Source organism: Schistocerca serialis, chromosome 6, assembly GCF_023864345.2.
Source record: "Schistocerca serialis cubense isolate TAMUIC-IGC-003099 chromosome 6, iqSchSeri2.2, whole genome shotgun sequence".
In the NCBI taxonomy this organism is placed as follows: domain Eukaryota; kingdom Metazoa; phylum Arthropoda; class Insecta; order Orthoptera; family Acrididae; genus Schistocerca; species Schistocerca serialis.
Window position 1 is genome coordinate 161622271 of NC_064643.1, and position 22858 is coordinate 161645128.

A 22858-nucleotide genomic window follows, 5' to 3' on the forward strand; every position below is an offset into this window, starting at 1 on the left:
CCTCGTTGACCTCGGCATGCTAGAAGGTTTATTGTGACTAGCGCGACACCATGTCTTTTTCATTGCCCGTAATACGTAATATGTTGGAAATGTTAGAACAGTAATCTCCTTCCATAGTGAAAAGAGGCAACTATTTTTAGGAGTGCTTGCGTTAACATCAAATAATTGTTACTTTTTTTGTAGGGTAAAAGGAGGATTTACGGCTGTCAGCAAATATTTCCGAAAAATGGTTGCAGACACCGTTGCTTACAGAGAGAAGAATAACTACAGAAGGAAAGACTTCATGGATCTCCTTATTCAGCTAAAAAACAAAGGATATGTCGACCCCGACAAAGGAGAGACAGTGGAGAACGGGCATCAGAAAGGCATCGGCACTCCTGAGAGTAAGTCCTCCTTCTTCTTCTTGCTGTTCAGGTACACTCACAGTGCCCGCTCTCTTTGATGGCACATTGACGTAATTACCTTAGAGAGGTGTTGTCTTATTCGCCATGAGCCTACAAATCATATAATTCCTCACTCTATGTTCTAATTTTGGTGTATTGCGTCAGGTGGACAAAGTGCTAGCTTTAACTTGAGTAAGAATTGTTCTGATCACGTTCTCTGTTGCGTTTCTGACTGCATCACATGCTAGGAATGAGTAGCTCTATATGTACAACTGGAAAATGCTGCCTACTAGATAAACTGCTCCGTATTGTTGTATTTATATTCTTGACTTTGAATATAACCAAATATATAATATGCATAACCAAAAATAATTTCTTATGGGTTGGCATTTTCTTCCACTCAGTTCTTGAAATGATGGGCCTGGCTAGTGTTTGGCTTAACACGTGTAGGGAACCTAAAACTACACACAGACTACCCAGAATACCGTTCCCACTATCGAGAATGGGTGGTTAGTTTTGCCACGGTGTCGCTCACTTATAAGTCCAAACAATTTCAGGCACTGGATTGTTGTTCTAAAAGCGAACTGTGAAACGTACTGTTCTTATTGCGACGGAACAACTCTTATTCTCTGCAGCCAGAAATAAGCCTACGAACAGTATGAGGAGGAAAGTACGGCTGTTAGCTGATGAGGCTTTAGTGTACGGGAAAGTGAGCAGCTACAGGATACAGGAAGTGATGGGGAGGATTTCTGTTTGGTGTGAGGATTCGCAACTTGCCCTTAAGGTCGGACAAAGTGAGTTAAGACAAATGGATAGGAAAGACAATCCTGTAACGTTAGAAAACTGTATTTGGTGCTGTCCTACATGGCACTGTTGTGTCTATTAAATATTTAGACATGGTACTGATAATCGACATGAAGTGGAACGAGCATGTAAGACAGATTGTAAGGAAGGTAAACGGTCGACTTCGGTTTATTTTGGCTGCCTCAAGAACGATTCTACTGCCACTAACATACATCTCGCGTAAGTAGCACGAACACCAGATAGGTGAAATCAGGGATCGTTTGGAAGCATATAGACAGTCGATTTCCCCCCGTACCTTCCGCCATGCACCGTATGCTGGCTTGAGGAGTATAAACGCAAATATGGATGTAAGACAAACTGTAGTCACTAAACAAGTTTTTACTTTCACTGAAATTAGTATTTAATTTTTCATCTTATGTGTACCTGCATGATGCAGTCTTCCTTCAGATTCCTTAATTTCTGACCCTGAGAAGTTTAACCTTCTTCATCCCCTCGTGAGATCGTGCAGAACCATACAACATAGCGGTGATAATATGTGGGTTCTTAATCTAACAAGCTTAACTTAGCGTCTAAGTAAAATTTTTTATTTGTTAATAAGGTCTCGGCTTACAGTTAACGCTCATGGGGATTCTATCCACTTAGTGCCTTGTTATCTCACAAATTTACTGTTTAACATTATAGGTAATTTCCCAGTACATAACATAAAGACAGCCAATGGCAGGCACCTTTGACTTTCCGTGCTCGTATACGCGTTATCCGCCGTCTTGCTCGGTACATATCCGCGTGCCACAGTAAGTTCCAACGTAGCGTCCGCGGCTAACCGACCGCTTTCCACAAAGTGGGACCGGGGCTGTTCCTCAGCTAAGTAACGTAGCCTGACATGGTACCACGGTACTCAAGCTTTTTATGTTTGACCGTGCCTTATTCTGGGATGCATTAGTTTATTTTATGCTTCTGAAGAAGACTAGACTACTCTAGCTGAAACCTAGGTAAAGACCAGTAACATTTCGCAACTGAGGCGGATTTTTGATATAATAATGACGTAAGGTTCCTGATGACCACACTTTGCGCCATGTTCCAGTGTACCACAATTTAATTCCCCACCTTTTCACCACATTTCATGTAGGGAGAGCACGTGATATTGTCGGTGGTGATCTGTTCATCAGATGAGGACGTTAAGCCAGGCAGCCCATTGCTGCTATTCGAGAGGACTGGGCTGTGTGTCGGCATTTGGTTTCACCGTCTCCCTTCTCTCATTATCATCTTCGCCCTCTCCCTTCTCTCATCATCATCTTCACCCTCTTTCTTCTCTCATTATCAGCTTTACCCTCTCCCTTCTCTCATCTTCATACTTTGACTTCTCTCATTATCATCTTCACCCACTTCCTTCTCTCATCATCATCTTCATCCTCTCTCTTCTCTCATTATCATCTTCACCCTCTCCCTTCTCTCATTATCATCTTCACCCTCTCCCTTCTCTCATTATGATCTTCACCCTGTTCCTCTTCTCATCATCGTCTTCACTCTCCCTTTCTTTCATTATCACATATCACAAATGTGACACCATACTCTGCATGCACCCATTATAGTCTCCTACATCCTTGCTGGTCTAGTGATAAAGGTGTGCCTGGGAACTGAGAGGCTATGCATTTGGAACACAATTCGACTCTGGAAATTTCCTCTTTGCTTTCAACCTAGATTTCACTTATCAATGGTGTGAGGAGTCCCCAGGAAGAACACATGGTTCCATGTTAAATTGTCGCTCCCCTTGTGATGGTATGATTTTATATTCACCTTTGGGCAAGTACATGACAGAGTTTCAAGCAGTTGCTCGCTACTGTCACAGCGGTGAGACGTTCGTGTGTGCTTTATGCCCAGAACGTAAGCTTTCTGCAAAATATTGATACTTTACATTAACTCCTACGTGCTAAATTATTTATGTTCAGAAAGTTCTTAGTGTTAATCAAAATGACAAGTTGGATAAAAAGTAAAATAACTGGTTATGATAAATGATTGTTTCCTTATGGATTAATTCAAAATGGCTCCGAGCACTATGCGACTTAACTTCTGAGGTCATCAGTCGCCTAGAACTTAGAACTAATTAAACCTAACTAACCTAAGGACATCACACACATCCATGCCCGAGGCAGGATTCGAACCTGCGACCGTAGCGGTCACGCGGTTCCAGACTGAAGCGCCTTTAACCGCACGGCCACACCGGCCGGCAATGGATTAATTACAGTCTAAACCAATGATCTGATCCTAACAAACTGACGATATATTTGTTTAATAAAATATACAACAACGATATGGTGGTCCCACAATGTATCCTTATAAAGCATAAAATAAATAACACTAATAAAATAAGTGCAGTTAAGATTACTGATAACGGAAATGAAGTGGTAACAGGTCCCCAGAGTTCAAATAATCATCTGCAGTGAACAACGTAGAAAGTCCCATGCCACTTAACTGTTCACTAATGGAACTGCAAATTCATAACTATTCAGAGTTCAGTGGTGCAGTTAAAATATCAGAATTCCCGTAAACAGTGGTATATCCTATAATGCTAATCTGTAGCAAGTCCAAAGGCAGCATATCACCAGACACTTGTGAGAGGTTACTGACCTAAATACTTGCAAATTGTAAGCTTAGCACCAAAATATTCCAGTTCTCTACGAAAGTTAAAGTATTCACATGGCCACCTAAAACCTAAAATTCACTGGTCTGAAACCACCCACAAAGATCTTCAATACAGAAGTCGCCTCTTCCACGCCTCTGAAGAGCAAGACAAGTGACAGTTCGTTCACCTTTTTGTGCTTCTTCTAAGCAAGCCAAAAGTTACAAGAATAAACAAAATCAACAATGGAGAAGCACATAAAATATAAAGATTTTACAGATACAATGTATATGTTGAAAGAAACGCCTCTCTCCTCCGGTGCACTTCAGACCACACACAGTATTCTAGGCATAATATTTTTGGCACAATTTAAGCATGAATTCTGAGGACATATGGTCAACATTAATAACAAATAAAACATTATACATAAAGAATGAACACTATGGATGACATGGTCAATAGAAACGGCTCATTGTGCTCAATTGAATGATGCTATCAGAATTTAGGTACTAAGTGCCACTTTTACATCTTTGTTAGAGTCGAAGTGAATATTAAATTAATGATTCTCGATAACATATTTGGGATATAGCGATATAAATTCAGTCATCATGAAAAAAATCAGTCTCCATCGCAAAATGAAAGATAATTTATTAGTTGAGACTAGTTTCAATCCACACAGATCGTCTTCAGACCATAAGACATCTACTATAATTAGTTATAGGTTCACTGAGTGGAGATGAACTGTATGACAGAATTCACATTTGTCATCTGGTCTGGAGAAGATATAGATACATTGAAATCTTTCAGCACGAGTTATCTTCTACTTTGCGATCTAGAGTGATTTTTTTCATTACAACAAATATTTAATCAACTAATAAAGGAATCACTTTATAAAATATATACATAATACGCATATATATACACGGGTGTCCAAAATTAGATCAACAAACGAAAATTTTGCAAGGTTGCTTTCATTTTGTCACAGAACAGAATAAACAAGTGATAGTAAAGTAGAAACAATACATTGAATTAGAACGTAAACAACTGCAACATGCATAACGGTGGACAAAAATTTCTTCGTTTCTTCCAACTTAACGGATTTGTACAAACATTCCGACAACTGGTTAATCTGCTCAGTATGGGGTTGACTCCCTTTGTCAGCAAAAGAGGCCTGACAACGACGGGGTATGCTGCGAATGATGTCATCAGTCTCATGTTGAGGCAATACCGCCCATTCATCCTGCAGAGCTGCTCACAAGTCTTGGAGAGTGGTCGGTGGATGCTGACGTGATGCAAAGCTTCTCCCTAGCGCATCCGACACATGCTCTATGGGATTCAAACCGGGAGAGCGAGCAGGCCATCCCATGCATGCAATACCTTCCGTTCCCAGGAAAACGTCAATCACCTGTGCTCTATGAGGTCTAGCATTATCGTCCATCAATACGAAGTCTGGGACTACACCACCTCGCAACAACTGTACATGTGGTCCCAAGACCTCGTCGCGGTACCTGAGCCGATTCACCCATACAGTTTCATGAAGTGGCGTTCGAGTGGTCAACATAATCCTTTCTCGCACCATTAAGGATTCTCCTCGGTATCGGTCTCTTTCCACAATGTTTGGATTCCGAAATCGTGTTTCTCGTTCCCTACAGATGCAAATGCGTCGAGAATCACTCTAGAGACCAAATCGACTCAGGTGTGAGCAGAATATTGACAAACTGTTCGACCGTCCAGTTGGCGTATTGAGGACTCCACTCTAGACACTCCCTTCTGTGAAGACGCATCGGAGGTACACAAGCAGAAGGTCTCCAGCGATAAACGCTATTCTTCCGAAACCTTCAGTACACTGCTTGTCTCAATACAACACGTCTAGTGGATGCTGCGAGGTGAGATGCCAGTTGCCGTGCAGTACTAATCCGTTACCGTCGTGCCCTTACGACCTAATAAGGGTCCAATCTTTTGGCATCACACGTGTTCGGCCCTGTCCTGGTCTTGGAATGCTGTTTCGGTCTCTATAAATTGTCGCCACATCCGAGAAACAACAGAACAATTCACATTAAGCCATTGGGTCACATTAGTTTGGAACTGTCCTGCTTCCATTCCTGTTAAGGACCATCGCAGGCCCTAACATGCGTGCAATATCTTCCGTTCCCAGGAATACGTCAATCACCCGTGCTCTAAAAGGTCGAGCATTATTGTCCATCAGTACGAAGTCTGAGCCCACAGCACCTTGCAACAACCGCAGATGAGGTCCCTAGATCTTGTCACGACGGATGACAGCAGTTTAATCTTGTTGATTCACCCGTACAATTTCATGAAGAGGAGTTCCAGTGGTAAACATAATCCCTGCCCACACCATTTGGGATCGTCGTCGATGTCGGTCTCTTCCCACAATGTCTGGATTCCAAAATCCTGTTCCACATTTCCTCCAGATGCGAATCCATCGAAAATCACTTTCCAGACCAATTCAGGACTCATCTGTGAAAACAGCATTGGCCCATTGTTCGACTGCCCAGGTGGCATGTTGATGACTCCACTCTAGATGTTCCCTTCTGTGAAGACGCGTCAGAGGCAAACATACAACAGGTCTGCCGACAAAAGAGGCCACTCTGCCGAAACCTTGTGCACACTGTTTAACTCGGTACAACACAGCCAGTGGATGCTGCGATCTCACATGCAAGTTGCCACACAGTACTAAGGCGGTACTGTCATGCCTTCACCACCAAATGAAGTCACACGTGGTCGGCCCTGACCTGGTCTTCGGGATACAGTTTCGGTTTCTACAAACTATTGCCACATCCGAGAAGCAACAGAACGATTCACATCAAGCCATCGGCTCACATCAGTTTGTGAGTGCCCTGCTTCCATTCTTTCTATGGCTCTCCACGGCAGAGAGTTTCTCTGCGCCATACTGTACCACCTGTGACTGTGTACACGGCGATTGTGGATGTGGGGCTACTTGGCAAACATTACCTTCGTTTCAGAGGTGTCCTGGCGTCATCGCTGGCATGGTTGTCTGTTGACCGAATGCCATCTTCCGTGCAGAAGATTGTACGGACACCTGGTTGATATTTGCAAAAACAGACATAATGTCTTATGGGATAACAGCAATCAGTGATTTTATAATGTTACTTTAAATCCGTCTTGATTGCAATTTTTTTTTATTATTCATATGACCGGTTTCGGTTCATTCAGAACCATCTTCAGATCTGATATTTAAGTTACAGGAGTAACCCGTCCAATTCAGCAACTTTCACATTTTTTTTTATGTGACGTAGCATGTGAAAGTTGCTGAATTGGACAGGTTACTCCTGTAACTTAAATAACCTGGTTGATAGTTTGTGTGACTATTTCGTGAACTAGACACAGGTCGGGAAAATTAAGGTTTGTTGCTTTAACTTTGGACACCAGTGTAGGTAGAGGTTCAAGGTATATCACGTTGCGTTCACTTTAAGTATAACTGTGGAAAAATTGATGTCCTAATACATTTGCATAATTAACATCGAATCAAACATCGTATGATTCAGAACAGAATGTAAAATGGATATTGAAGTGAGATCTTAAGTATTGGTTGCTAGGGACCGCACGAATCGTCCAACACTTAGGCTGTAAATATAATTCGTAGTCTCTGTGAGATATAAGTATTTAAAGGTTTGTGTAACGCTGCCATTCATAAGCAATCTGAAAGTAACTCCTATAGTTTCTACGAAAAAATTGTTATCAAAACAGCAAAACACACTCCTCAGTGATGTGATTGCCTTGATATGCTCGGATTTGTAATACGATGGGACTGTAACACTATTTCAAAGTATTCCGTAGCAGCTGTATTGTGGAGTCACCTGAGGTGACTTAGTCACGGACAGCTCGTCGCAACAACCTTTCCCCCACTGGATAGCTGGCGTAGATCAGAAACACACAAGTCGCCCACAGTGACGTCCATTTCAAATACTTGCACTCAGCCGCTGAGCGAGACGAAATTAACCAACAGATTCGCCTAAGATGAAACACAAATAAACCTTGCGCAAAGAATCCATTATGCTCGGAGGAAACAAAGACTTTCCGATTAGACAGCTGTGCCTGCCCCTAGGGCTCTCTCTGTCAATAATGCCGTACTGCAATGTTTCTTTTTGATTGCTCACATATGTTTTAAAAAATCATACAAGTTTCCGGAGAATAATGCAAAATAATGAAGGAATTGATATTTTTACTACCTCAACGACAATGGTGGCATGTCTGATTTGGTTGATTAAACTTGCTTGAAGGTGTGATTTTAGACTACAATAAAAATTCCTGGCACTTTTTACACATTGTGATTTGCATGAGTGCTATTACTTAACCGAACGTTATTCTCTTTCACATTTTTGGTGCAGTCAGCTGCGATTCTTAACTTTCTTTTACCTTTCCACAGAATTGTCGATGGATGACTTGGCAGCGCAGGCCTTCGTCTTCTTCGTTGCAGGCTTCGAGACGTCCTCAACGGCGACGAGCTTCACTTTGCATGAACTGGCGCTCAACCCTGACGTGCAGAGCAAGCTGCAAGACGAAATCGACTCCGTGCTGAAAGAAAACGACAGCGAAATATCCTACGACGCCATCGGCAAAATGACTTACCTCGACAAGGTTGTAGCCGGTAAGGAAAATCAGTCTTCAATTTGGGTTCCACTTTTAATTACATTTATTACACCTTGTTCAAATAAATAAGAACAAAACAGATCCACCTGTCTCAGGTTTTTATAGCAACTGGCTAACTGTGTTTGCCTTTCTCACCATATACTGTCAGCATACAAGTTAGAGAGAGTCAGGCAGTTCACCCACGTGCAGAAAAATCACAGATTAAAAGGCTACCAGTGGAAAGTCCTCTCGATGTAAACATTTATCTCGTATTGAAATGCTTGAAGAAGGGATTCACATTTAGTCTTACTTGAAGAACAATCCCGTTCACAAATAATACAAGCAAATTTCAAGAAACTCTCCAAAGTTTCGAACCTGCAGCCTCGTTAATATATGCAAAGTGTTGGCTACGATTCAGACTGGGAGCAATACATGTCTGCTCCCGACCCATCTAAGGAAAGCAACCAGAGAATCTGCCAAAACAGTGCGTAAAATGACAACATTTACACATTTACAAATTCGCCAATCTGCAGTGTTTTCAAAGACCGACATTTGAACTCTGGTTGTCCCACCATGCAGTGCTAAAACCCCGTAACCATAGAACTTCTCAACACTTTACATTCTTAGGAGAGCAAAAAGACACTGAAAATCTTTGTATGTCATCTTACTCTCCATCAGATTTTTATTGGCGTACCTTAAACATTACCATGTTATTGTAATAAATTAGCCACGCAGCCTACTTGCAGCAAATTTTTCTTTTCCAAAGTACAATCCTCACTGATATAGGCAGCATTTGTCAGAAAATTTAACCTGGATGCAATAATTATACTGTATTAACCCTGTGGTGTGCTGATGTGTTATAGGAAAAACGGTGCGTGACGCATGAAACACGTGTGAAGCAATATTCGGTGGGGTAGATTTTAGCTATACAATGCAAAAACGAAACTGCAGGTACCAGCTGAAATAACAGAGAAAAAGCACCTTGACGATCCCTAGGAGAGACACCAATTATTTTCTTTTTCCATATACAAATTTCAAACAAAAAACGTATACAAAACAATGTACCGGATTGTTTTCTTTACAGATAAACTAAAAGTACTTCCACTACATAAAGACTAGCTGAGTGTCTACTCCCATAAGAGAACTGGATAGGAAATGCTGGGGAGGTGTAGTCTGTGTGTAAACTGAAAAGTGGGCAGTACTCTCGGTAGAGGACGTTGCCTTTGCAGGGGGAACACTACTGCTATCGTACAGGACGACTAAGACTCAATTTCTCCTCTAGCATGGTACAACAGTGTGCAGCGACTTTCTCAAATTCGCCCGCCCGGCTAGCCATGCGGTTTAACGCTTGGCTTTCCGGGCGGGAAGGCGTGCCGGTCCCCGGCACAAATCCGCCCGGCGGATTAGTGTCGAGTTCCGGTGTGCCGGCCATCCTGTGGATGGTTTTTAAGGCGGTTTTCCATCTGCCTCGGCGAATGCCGGCTGGTTCCCCTTATTCCGCCTAAGTTGCTGCGCAGACATTTTCTCCACGTACGCGTACACCGTAATTACTCTGCCACGCAAACATTGGAGTTACACTCGTCTGGTGTGAGACGTTCCCGGTGGGGTCCACTAGGGGCCGAACCGCACAATAACCCTGGGGTCGGTGTGAGGCGGCGGTGGTGTGACTGCTGTAGCCTGTTGTGGGGTTGTGAACCACTGCGGGCTACGGCGGGGATGAAGCCTCTCCGCCGGTTGTAGGTCCTCAGTCCCATACAATACAATACGGAAATTCTGTCCATATGCATTACCTGAATTAGTATTATCAGTAACTCGTACCTGTATTCCTTCCAGTGTTAACCCATTTCGTGAAAAATAAACACTCGCCGGGGTATGTCTGCGCACTACGTTGCCAGTGATTCATAAGGCGTGCTGTGAGTGCCACGTATAGCATTCTAAAACGCCCTGTAGTTGTTTGTTGTGACGTAGTGGCATAAAGAGAGTGGGGAATTACCTGCTCGGGCTTCAGTCTGCACACCTCTGAAGCAGGGATCTGCATGACCACAGTCAAGTGGTCTACCTTTCCTCCCAATTCTACCCCACACGTTTGCCCCTCCATTCTGTGACATCCCTGGAACACAATTTACTACCCACCCCCCCCCCTCTCCCCCCCCCCGAAATACTGGTCTACCACACTTAGATGTGCTACTTTGTTTTTAACCCACATCATTTAAAGATAAACATTAATTTTGTAGCATTAAAACAATATTTTTAATACTCTGCGATTTTTAATAATCTGCGATATTTGCATACCCTACACTGAAGAGCCAAAGAAACCGTTACACCTGTCCAGTATCGTGTAGGGCTCCCCCTGGCACGCAGAACTGCCGCAACATGACGTGACATGGACTCGACTAATATCTGAATAGTGCTGGAGGGAACTGACACCATGAATCCTGCAGGGCTCTCCATAAATCGGTAAGAGTACGAGGGGTGGAGGTTTCTTATTAGCAGCACGTTGCAAGGCATCCCAGATATGGGCAATAATGGCACACTCGAAGAAATTCCGTTGCAAAAGACGGAATTTTTATGATCTGTATGACATAGCATAATTGCCATTTTTTTTTCTTTTTCATTTCAGAGTCTCTCAGGAAATATCCACCCGTACCATTGCTGAACAGAGAGTGCAACCAAGACTACAAGATTCCAGACAGTGACGTCATTCTGGAGAAAGGAACACCTGTAGCTCTGTCTGTGCTGGGCCTCCATTATGACCCCGCATATTTTCCAGACCCCGACAGATTCGACCCTGAGAGGTTCTCCGAAGAGGCCAAAGCTAAGCGACACCCCTATGTCTACCTGCCTTTCGGGGAGGGACCACGCATTTGCATAGGTGAGTACGTTGTCGGCTGCTGCACGCACTAATATTCACAGCTATGTTGGTAACTGATGCTACCACATATTTACACTGCGACCATTCTTGACATATTTTCGTATTGTTAACCTCACACTGTGGGTTCTGTTGTTCACTACACAGTCATAGAAAGGAAAATTTTGTTACTCCATACACCGTTTACCGAACTGCGTCTACATCCATATGCCGCAAACCACTGTGAAGTGCACGGCAGGCGGTATTTCCAATGATGCTTGCTATCAGAGCTTTTTCCCGTTTCATACACGTATTGAACCCAACAAGAATGGCTGTCTAAACACCTCTGTGTGCTCTGCAACGAATCTAATCTTGTCTTAGCGGTTCCCACAGGAACGATACGTAGAAAGCTGCAACGTATTCCTACATTCATCACTTAAACTTGGTCCTTGAAACTTACTATTTAGTCTTTCACGGGATAGTTGGAGCCCATCTTCTGGCGTTTGCCAGTTTACATCTTACATCATCTCTGTGGCGCCCACCATGTGTCAGACAAACCTGTGGCCATTCATGCAGCCTGTTTGGTATATCCCTCTATTCCTGTCTGGTAATGGTCCTACACACTTTAATGATATTCTAAGGTGGGTGACACGACTGTCTTGTAAGGAATCTGCTTTGTGGACAGACTGCAGCGCTATCCTACATATGAACCAAAGTCAGCGACATGCAGAACCTATGTGATCATTCCATTTATATACCTGCAAATTGTTACACCTACATATTCGAATGAGTTGACACATCCCAACTGTAGCTAAATGATACTGCATCCATGCGATAAGTCGTTTTTTAAGTTGTATTATGTGCACAGTCTTACACTTCTGGGCGTTTAACGGAAGTAGCCAAAAAATCGTGCACCACTTGAAAATCTTGCCAAGATCTGACCGAATATATGCATAAGTTTTTGTAGACAATACTTCATTATTGATAACGTCATCATCTACGAAAAGTCTGGGGTTACAGGTGGGAGAGAAAGTAGCTATCTGCCGCGCCGAGAGGGAGAAAATTGCTCCTGCCCCTCGTTTCGACATATATGTACCACCAAGTTACTTGCATCTGTACGTAACTGAATACAACGACTGCTGCTGCTGCGAATAATAATGTATAGTAATAATAATAAATACAAGCATATTGAATTCATCACACTTACATGAAAATACATGTTATTTGTAATCGTACAGTAACCTAATAGTTAATCCAATCGCCGTCATGATCAATTATAGCTTGGCACCTTTTTGGCGTGCTTTTCACGAGATTTTCTGCATATTCTCTCGGTAACGATGTCTATATCGTCCTGATTTTATTTGAAAGGTGCTTCAAAGTATATATTGGCTTTCCTTTAAGCTCCACCTTAATATGAAGGGCTTATTTCAATAGTGGTACAAGTCCATTACTTCCACTTTTCTGTCTATAATGCTTCTGAAATTAATGATCCAAACAGAAAGAGAGGTTCATCTCTAGCAAGAATCCATATCCAGAATGAGATTTTCATTCTGCAGCGGAGTGTGCGCTGATATTAAACTTCTTGGCAGATTAAAACCGTGTGCCAGACCGAGACTCGAACTCGGGACCTTTGCCTTTCGCGGGCAAGTGCTCTACCAACTGAGCTACCCAAGCTGTGAGGATGGGGCATGAGTCGTGCTTGGGTAACTCAGTTGGTAGAGCACTTGCCCGCGAAAGGCAAAGGTCCCGAGTTCGAGTGTCGGTTCGGCACACAGTATTAATCTGCCAGTAAGTTTCAAGAAACCCTATGCTTGAATATTTCTGGTATCTCAACTGCAGATTTTTCAGCGCTCATTTAACTTTAGGACTCTGTATTTCAACATGAACAAAAATGGACTTGTCCCAGTATTGAAATAAGCCTTTCATATAAGATCAAATATTTGCGCTCGGGTTTGCATCCACAGACACCGCAGGCCAGTCTATCGTTGACACCCCGTTGTCTTGTTTCCACGCTGTACGGAGATGGATGCGATGTTTCGCATCATTATCCTATTGAAGCACCCAGTTTTTTTTGTTCGAACCATATAGCTTCTTACCGTACCTCACAAGACATTTTTGATATTGCATATATTTTCAGCGTTTAAACTGGCTGTAAGTGCAAACAGCCAAAACTGCAACCGACAAAACAAAACATTCAACTCTCACAGTCTATCTCTATAAACTGTGTGAAAGCTCACTGTGTACAGATTCGAGACCAGCAAGATGTCGCTGCGGAAGTGACATTTAAAACTGTGGTGTAGACTTTCTTGTGGAACTGACTGTAAATCAGGCAATGATGTTTAATGTAGCAAAGTCGTGCACAAGATCTTCCTAGTCTAGCTGCTGTGTTATATCAGAATACATGGAGAGTACAGCAAGACTGTTGACTCAATCCTGCAACATCGGTAACCGCAAATAATTCTTGATTTTTTTGAGGAATGAGAAGAACAACTGGTAGCAGCGCTTTGCAAAAGTACTTGTAGCGTCATTTCCAAATTAATAAACACTTCTTGAACGTGGCTTTCACGCAACACACTGTTCAGAGTATCTGGGGAGGCGGTTTTCAATCCGTTGCCCTTCCCGTATGCTTTAAAATAAATAACCTCATCACTCAAAAATTCTTCCAAGTAATCTTTGTGTTGTCTTTTTCAAGTAAATTACTTAGGAACTCCAAATTTCACTTCCAACGATTTTTTCTTTTCTCGAGTTCAGATATCAGCCTGTGTGGAATAACCAGAAAGATATCCACCAGAAAATCATGCTTTTCTTTAAAAGTAGTATCAAGGTCCGCTGTTTCGTCTCAGTTTTCTTAACTTTTTTTCTTTTTCTCAACTATTTCCTATATAGTTATGTTTTCGACGCCAGTGTTTTCACATGTGTCGTACACTGAACGAGTGTATCGAAAGTATTCAAGCAGAGAATCGTACAACTTTATTAGAGTCCCAATATCAGTATCAACAATTGGTAACAGTTTATTTGTAGCATTAGATCTCTTCTGTATCGTGTCGCTCTGCCTGGCGTGTTTATGAAAGTAGTTTTACAGAGACAGAATAATTTAATTCTGACTGAAAAATATTCCAACGGGTCTCGAAGAACGGAAGAAAGTGTTGCAACAAACGGAAAAATGAAACTGATTGAGGACAACATTCTGCTGCACGACCCTGACAAGTAAAGAGAGAGTGAGCCGCTCATGGAACAGACAAGGCGAGAGGGCTAATCTGATTAATTCTAGCTTGGAGACCAGATTAAGTACCAGCCGTATTGCTTCCATTGCAGTGTGACTGATCCCTGCATAGGTCTTGCCTAGTAAATTTATTAATGAATTAGCTAATTCTTCCTATTTGTGAAACAATTTGAGACAACAGATAAATCTTTCGGCAGGATCTCCATCTTTCGATAAATACCTCACAACAAAAGACAACTGATCCGCATGTGTAGCGGCGGGGTCAGGGATTTTCTCTGCCTCGGGATGACTGGGTGTTGTGTGATGTCCTTAGGTTAGTTAGGTTTAAGTAGTTCTTCCTTAGGTTAGTTAGGTTTAAGTAGTTCTAAGTTCTAGGGGACTGATGACCATAGCTGTTGTCCCATAGTGCTCAGAGTCATTTGAGCCATTTGAGCTACATGTGTAGCATCGATGTTGACGTCTAATGTGGTCGAAAAATGTCTAGGTTAGGCGGCGGACTTTATCGTTAGCTGCAATATAGCTGATTTCACTGTAATACCTTCTCACGTAAACCATATATATATTTATTTGACCCGCATTTACAGGGTTTTTTTCTTTTTCATCTGTTTCGAGGCTGTTTAATAACTTGCTCGTTATCAAATCTGGACAGCTTTAAAGAATCTTTAATGTTCTGTTGATCCATAATGTCATGCATTGCGGTTGTATGGTTCGCAGTCCAAATGCTGCCCGTTGACGGTGCAGATGTGTCGTATGGAATGGGGTTTTAAATATGTTGTCTCTCCATGCAAAGCATCCGGCGCTTCCGAAGAGTCTGTGTGCAGTATCGATGGATATAGTTAGCGTTGTGTGTTGCAATATGCTATACCTTACTATGCATATCTGCATTTATAAGTGCTGTCTTCTGCAGTCGGTCTAATTCACTGGCCGTGTGTTCGTTCATTGCTGTCCTGTCCTGACAGTATGCATTGCCGTTTCATACGGGTTACCCGCTATAGTCATTCCTACCCTTCCCTTCTTTCTTTTGTTGGTAAAAACGTGTCCTGAATGTAGTCTTCAGTGGACCTAGTAGGCCAACATGTCAAACTTCCTGGCAGATTGAAACTGTTTGCCGGACCGAGACTCGAACTCGGGACCTTTCCCTTTCGCGGGCAAAGGCTCTAAATTTACCATTTCATACACTGTGATAAGGGATCGTGAGTCGTGGATAGCTCAGTTGTTAGAGCACTGAACCGAAAATGACAAAGATCTCGAGTTCGAGTCTCGGTCCGACACAGACTTTCAATCTGCCAGGAAGTTTAATATCAGCGCACACTCCGCTGCAGAGTGAAAATTCCATTCAGGACAACGGTTGATTTGAGATAGCGCCGGTTGCACTGGTGTAATTTTGTAGGATTCTTCTTTTTGTATGTAGAACCTTGTTTGTTGTTGATAACATGTCATCCACATATACGTGACATGCGGATTTGCTATTGAGGGTTTATAGAGAATGCAGATTTTCATGGCTTTACTGTAATTGCATAAAGAGTTACAGGATATGGGCAGCTCTGTCGTGTAGCTCATTTCTCCAGTATTGGTCGAGCTGTTTCACCATTATTTTGTAAACTGAGTGTCAGGGACGTACTGTTGTGTTATACTAACGAACTTTCCCTCAGATCCCATTTTGCCCATTACATTAATTAATAAGTCTTGATTAACTCTTTCGCAGAGTTTGGCAAAACCGTTAAAGCTAATACTAACTTTGCTTTTCTACCCATGTTGGGAGTGCTATATCCCGATATTCGGAATATTGTATCCTTTTATCGCACTTTTTTTATATCGATGTTGTATCTTAGCGAGAATTCCTATTAGCCTTTTATTCAACAGTCGTGTCCATATTTTGAAACCAGTACTGCACAGTGTTTGGATTTTGAAAGCGTTGAGCCTTTTTGGTACTAACACCAATAACCCTTGTGAAAAAGCTGATCACAGACTGTCAAGAATGTTATAAGAAAATATCTCGGTCTACGTTATTGTCATCTGTTTTGTGGTATGAGCCGAGTCAGTGTTTATTGTCCAGTTGGAACTACGTTTTTGTCTATACTGTTGCCTCGGTGCGGTGGAACCACCTGGCGACCAAGCTTGAAACCACGCAACATGGGCGCTACAGCATAGCGGCTCCAGTCTTCCTGAGTAGTCGCGGACGCATCACCTGCCGTATTTCCTGTACAGCTTGTTGGTGCTATAGATATTTTATTTAGCAAGTTTTATATTTTTGACAAACGAGGATGGAACTGTATTACTACAGTTGGAGCATGTTCTCAGTATGTCGACTAGACTGATGTCTAATTGTGTTTCTGGGATGAATTTAATTTTTATTATTCAGGTATTATGGTTCCTTGTGTATAACTGTTGTACGACCATGCAGATTACTCCATTGACGTTATTCTATCTGTACATTGTAGATTTGAGGCTGAAAGCTTGTTACTATCGAAACTGGTCATCAAATAAACTATTTCACATCAAGCTACCTTGGTTCCTAATATATAGATATATTTGTTTTGAATGTGTAGGCACTTGTTCTGTATTTCTGTATATCTGGTTGGTTTGAGAGATCTGTGTTCATATGCCATACTTCATATGCTAGAAACGTTTCCTGCTGTACATCACTTAGTTCGATATGGTAAGCTGAGTGATCAGGGAACCTCATTGGCCAATAGCCATATTTTTCTATCCACCAGATAATTCTTGGCATTGTCAAAAACATAAGAAGTGTGATCAAAAATATGGTAAATAATTTTATTAGAAACAAAGTGTAAGCTTACATGGAATTTGATTTAATCTTCTTTAGAGTCTTTTCATTGGCTGGCAATGTACCTATCTCAACGCTGAATCCCTGACTGGAAGCATTTCTCGAAGGCTACTTTTGGAAGGGCGTTCAGTTGTTCTGTCCTGGCCCTCTGAATGACAGAAATAGTGTCAAAACGTTTTCCTTTAAGCTTAGTTTTAAGTTTTGAGAAGAGCCAGATTTCGCATGGTACTAAATCTGGTGAGTAAAAAATGTGTGTGGAATCTTATGGGGCTTAACTGCTAAGGTCATCAGTCCCTAAGCTTACACACTACTTAACCGCAATTACCCTAAGGACAAAGACACACACCCATGCCCGAGGGAGGACTCGAACCTCCGCCGAGATCAGCCGCACAGCCGGGCGAAGTGGCCGTTGAGGTTCTAGGCGCTACAGTCTGGAACCGCGCGACCGCTACGGTCGCAGGTTCGAATCCTGCCTCGGGCTTGGATGTGTGTGATGTCCTTAGGTTAGTTAGGTTTAAGTAGTTCTAAGTTCTAGGGGACTGATGACCTGAGAAGATAGGTCCCATAGTGCTCAGAGCCATTTGAACCATTTGAACCATCAGCCGCACAGTCCATGATTATAGCGCCTGAGACCGCTCGGCTAATCCCGCGTGGCATGGTGAGTAAGGCGGATGTGCCCAGACTGGAAAGCCGGCCGCGGTGGCCGAGTTGTTCTACGCACTTCAGTCCGGAACCGCGCTGCTGCTACTGTCGCAGGTTCGAATCCTGTCTCGGGCATGGATGTGTGTGATGTCCTTAGGTTAGTTAGGTTTAAGGAGTTCTACGTTCTAGGGGACTGATGACCTCATATGTTAAGTCCCATAGTGCTCAGAGCCATTTTGAACCCAGACTGGAAAACCTTCATCGGCCAAAAACTCGGAAATCAAAAGCGAAGTGTGGCGCGGCGTAATGTCATGATGAAGAAGGAAGCCATTGGCCCATTTTCCTGGACTCTTTCTTCATATATCGTTTCGCAAACGTTGCAGTACGATCTTGCAAAATTCGGTGTTTACAATAGTTTCCCTTGTAACGAACTCCGATTGCCCTATGCCCTGAAAACGAAAAAAAGAATGGGCATGACTATGATATTCGATTTTGGCTGACGTGGCATGTTAGAGCGAGGGAATTCAGTTTTCCTATCAGTTTTTCGTGTCATGGTCAAATCCATAAACCCAAGTTTCATCTCCAGTTAGAATTTTGGATGTGAACTGCGGTCCTGCATATAGACGATGCTTCAACTCCGTGCAAACTGACACACCATTTTTCTTCTGTTCATCAGTCAAAAGTCTGGGAACAAATTTTACAATCATTTGTCTCATTTGCAAATCATCAGTTGAATGCTTTGCCCCGAACCGTGCAAGGTGTTAATTTCTTCGGTAAGCTCTCGAATAGTTCTTCGCCTGCTTGAATGGACAATTTTTGACACTTTTTGTATACTCGTCTTCTACCGACTGATTTATGCTTTTAAAATGCTCGTAACACTTGTAAACAGTCCTCAGAGTTACATCATTACCGCTACACATCAGTTTTAATATTTCTTGACTTTCTTGGGCATTTCCTTGCAACTTGAAACGGAATTTAATGTTCACGCGTTGTTAAATTCATGACGCGTGACAGAGTCGATAAACACAACCTCACTCTAGTGTCGCTGGACGCTGAGTGACAAGTCAGAACGTGCTCCAACTAGATGCTGTCTGTCTCAACGGATCAAGTTATCGGACAAGTTACATGAAATGGTTGTAGCGTCAGCAGCCGCTGCTAAGAAAATTTATTCACCGTATTTTTTGATCACATCTCGTAGATTCTATGTAACCCGATTTTAGCGACGTTGGTGATGTAGGTGCACTGGTAGCACTGGCATGAACTTACATACGGGTGTCCAATTATTTAAGTCCTTCTATTAAAATGTGTAGTCCTTGAAAAAAAATTGAAATTGGAACTTTGATCGTAATTGTTTAAAACACAATTGAAATCGCCTTCGATAATAATTTTATTATAAGTCCATATTATTAAAATTGCAACTGATCACTTGAGAAATTCATTTCTCTTCCTGCGAACGACACTGTCCCTTGGTTTATATACTTTATGATTAACATATCATGAATTTTTATGCTGATATTATCTCTTCGGGATTCGAGTAACGATCGTGTCGTATACTGAATACGTTGTTTGTATAGGACGCCTATTCCGCATGCACTCCCTGTATTGGTAGCTTCGTCATACCCGGTAATTTCAATTGTTCTATATGTGACTACTAGCTGTACCAGAGTGATGTGTGTATCTGCCACATATAAGCATTGCTTGAAACTTCTTTTTCGTCTTCGATTCTATTCTGTATTTAGTGTTGCAGTTTTACAATCTTGTGTCATTTCTCCTAAGTACGTGGTTGGACATTTCTTCGTTTCATCTGCCCAATGTCCAATGTTCACAGGTGGGTTCGTGTTCTTAATTCCATTGGATCCGGATCTTGTCTTTCATTTTCCACTTCGACGTCAGCGCCACTTTGGGACCTGTGACGTGTACATCCTTCATCATTTCTCAGTAATTGCTTCATTCTGTTTACATTTCCTTTCAAGTCATGTATGTCTCCTTTTGACAGTTTACCCGACTTGCGTTTGGTTTTCCCGGTTTTCATCACACGCTGCTACTTTTGCTTGTCACACTGCTTGCTCGAGAACTGTTGGTTTTAATTGCAGTGTTGCTTCGCTCAGGACTCGTTAACGGTGGCCATTGTATGTCTTGCGATCTGCGTTCAATCATTCCTTGCATATTATTCTGGTCTTCCCTGCCTGGTCGTGTTTTGAGTTATTATATCACGACGGTTGTTGATCTGCGTCGTTTGTCACCATTGACCAGCTCCCAGTAACAACTTGCTCCTGCCTATGGTTGCTCTCATTGTTTGCTTCCTCTGCAGACTTCACCGGAAATGCCCTGCTCTCGGTTATCAGTGGTTCTGCGGTTTGATGCTGTGTCATTTTTCAGTGCTTCCACGGTTCCTACATGTTTATCGACACTCACCGTTTGATTCCCCACTACTTATGCAGCCTAGGTTGTTGGGTCACCGTCGTTCTCGTTTCCTCGGTTTATCTTGGGACGAGTCTTTGGTTAACACTTCTGAACTGTAGGGACCCTGGTTTAACAAGCTGCCTGTCATATACACTGAACAGCTAAAGAAACTGGTACACCTAATATCGTGTAGGGCCCAGGCGAGCACTCAGAAATGTCGCAACACGACGTGGCATGGACTTGACTAATGTCTGAAGTAGTGCTGGAGGGAACTGACACCATGAATCCTGCAGGGCTCTCCATAAATCCTTGAGAGTAGAAAGGGAGAGCTTCTGAACAGCACGTTGCAAGGAATCCCACATATGCTCAATAATGTGGGTGTCTGGGGAATTTGGTGGCCAGCCGGCCGCGGTGGACAAGCGGTTCTAGGCGCTTCAGTCCGGAACCGCGCGACTGCCACGGTCGCAGGTTCGAATCCTGCCTCGGGCATGGATGTGTGTGATGTCCTTAGGTTGGTTAGGTTTAAGTAGTTCTAAGTTCTAGGGGGCTGATGACCTCAGATGTTAAGTCCCATTGTGCTCAGAGCCAATTTGGTGGCCAGCGGAAGTGTTTAAACTCAGAAGAGAGTTCCTGTAGCCGCTCTGTAGTAATTCTGGACGTGGGGCGTCACATTGTCCTGATGGAATTGTCCAAGTCCGTCTGAATGCACAATGGACGTGAAGGGATGCACGTCATCAGACAGGATGCCTACGTACGTGTCAACTGTCGGAGTCGTATCTAGACACATCAGGGGTCCCATATCATTGCAACTGCACACGCCCCACTCCACTGCAAAGTCTCCACCAGCTTGAACAGTCCCCTGCTGACACTCAGGGCCCATGGATTCACAAAGTTGTCTCCAAATCCGTACACGTCCATCCACTCAATACAATTTGAAGCTAGACTCGTCCGACCAGGCAACTTCTTTCCAGTCATCAACAGTCGAATGTTGGTGTCGTGCAGTCATCAAGGGTACACGAGTGGGTCTTCGGCTCCGAAAGCCCATATCGATGATGTTCGGTTCGCACGCTGACACTTGATGGCCCAGCACTGAGATGTGCAGCAAATTGCGGAAGGGTTGCACTTCTGTCAAGTTGAACCATTCTGTTCAGTCGTCGTTGGTTCCGTTCTTGCAGGATCTAATTCCGGTCGCAGCGATGTCGGAGATTTGATGTTTTACGGGATTCTTGATGTTCGCGGTACACTCGTGAAATCGTCGTACGGAAAAATCCCCACTTCATCGCTACCTCGGTGATACTGTGACCCATTGCTCGTGCGACGGCTATAACACCATATTCAAACTCACTTAAATCTTGATAACCTGCCATTTTAGCGGCAGTAACCGACCTAACAACTGCGGCAGACACTTATTGTCTTATGTAATTTCATGAGATCTTACATGTGGGCACTTGTTCTTATATGCTTTGCGGAAAACTAATAGTAAAGTTTGATGGTTTTGCCAAGTTTAGAGAATTCACTGACTAAGTGTATCTACATGTCGAAATGTAGCTCCAGTTATATTTTCTCTGAAGCCTGTCGTCCTACTTAAGGGACATGAAAAAGAAAGGCCTTTACTTAATAATGAATAGGGGCAGTTGATTCAGAATCACTTCATCCAGCTGTATAATTACATTTCTGTGTATATTTCAGGTATGAGGATGGGTCTTTTGCAAACCAAAGTGGGTCTCGTGAACATCCTGTCAAAGTACAGCGTGCGACCCACAGAGAAGACAGTAACTAACCTGGATTACCATCCTAGGTCCTTTATCCTTATGACTAAGAGTGGAATCCATCTTAAGTTTGTAAAGCGTTCCTAGGAGGACAGCACTGAAGAACAATCGTCACGTCCAACATCATGAGTTTTCGTGTCTGAAGTTGTAATTAGTGGTTTTGCGTTTTGTACGTTATCAAGCATTATGACTCGCAGAAAATGCTTACATAGTGGCTTTACTATTTGAACGACAACTGTACATCCTTGTGTGACCCTGAAATCTTCATTATTGTACCTGTACCAGCATGTATTATGTTTATGTACATAATGTAAATAAATAAACAAGTCTACCAGGTGCAGATATCACTACCTTCTTCTCTCAAACATTTGTAAGTTGATGATTGTTACTACAACTGCTATTCGCAAGATTATCGAGAAGGAAAATCACAGCGGCCATTTTCAGGTGTTCTCATCCAGTGCCGGCTTTAGACAACAGCCTCCTGGATGAGTGCCCATCCCATAGATGTCACTTGCAAGGTTGAGATCCAGCTATGGTACAAAACCGGTACATTTGGTTGACACAGAACTATGGTTTTGTGAAATACCTGTATGACACGATTTTATGTACTTACAATTTATTTTAAAAATCTGTTACTACTTTTAAAATTCATTTTTCTTTGTCAAACCAAATGACGCCTTTGCCACCAAGGCCATATGGGATGAAATTGCAATAAATAAACGATGTTTGTGATGTTTTGTGCACACGACAGGGGACGGGAACCGATAAAG

At 42.7% G+C, this 22858-nt stretch overlaps 1 protein-coding gene across 1 annotated transcript in view; it reads left to right on the top strand.

Annotated features, from left to right (window-relative positions):
* The window catches only part of LOC126484364 (cytochrome P450 6k1-like), a 62265-nt gene extending 39837 nt beyond the window's left edge, over positions 1-22428 (top strand). The window contains exons 5-8 of the mRNA XM_050107834.1: positions 184-383; positions 8213-8434; positions 11036-11287; positions 22009-22428. Of these exons, the coding sequence (XP_049963791.1) occupies positions 184-383; positions 8213-8434; positions 11036-11287; positions 22009-22175 (841 nt within the window). The 3' untranslated portion in view covers positions 22176-22428. The remainder of the gene's footprint in view (positions 1-183; positions 384-8212; positions 8435-11035; positions 11288-22008) is intronic.
* The last annotated feature ends 430 nt before the right edge of the window (positions 22429-22858 follow it).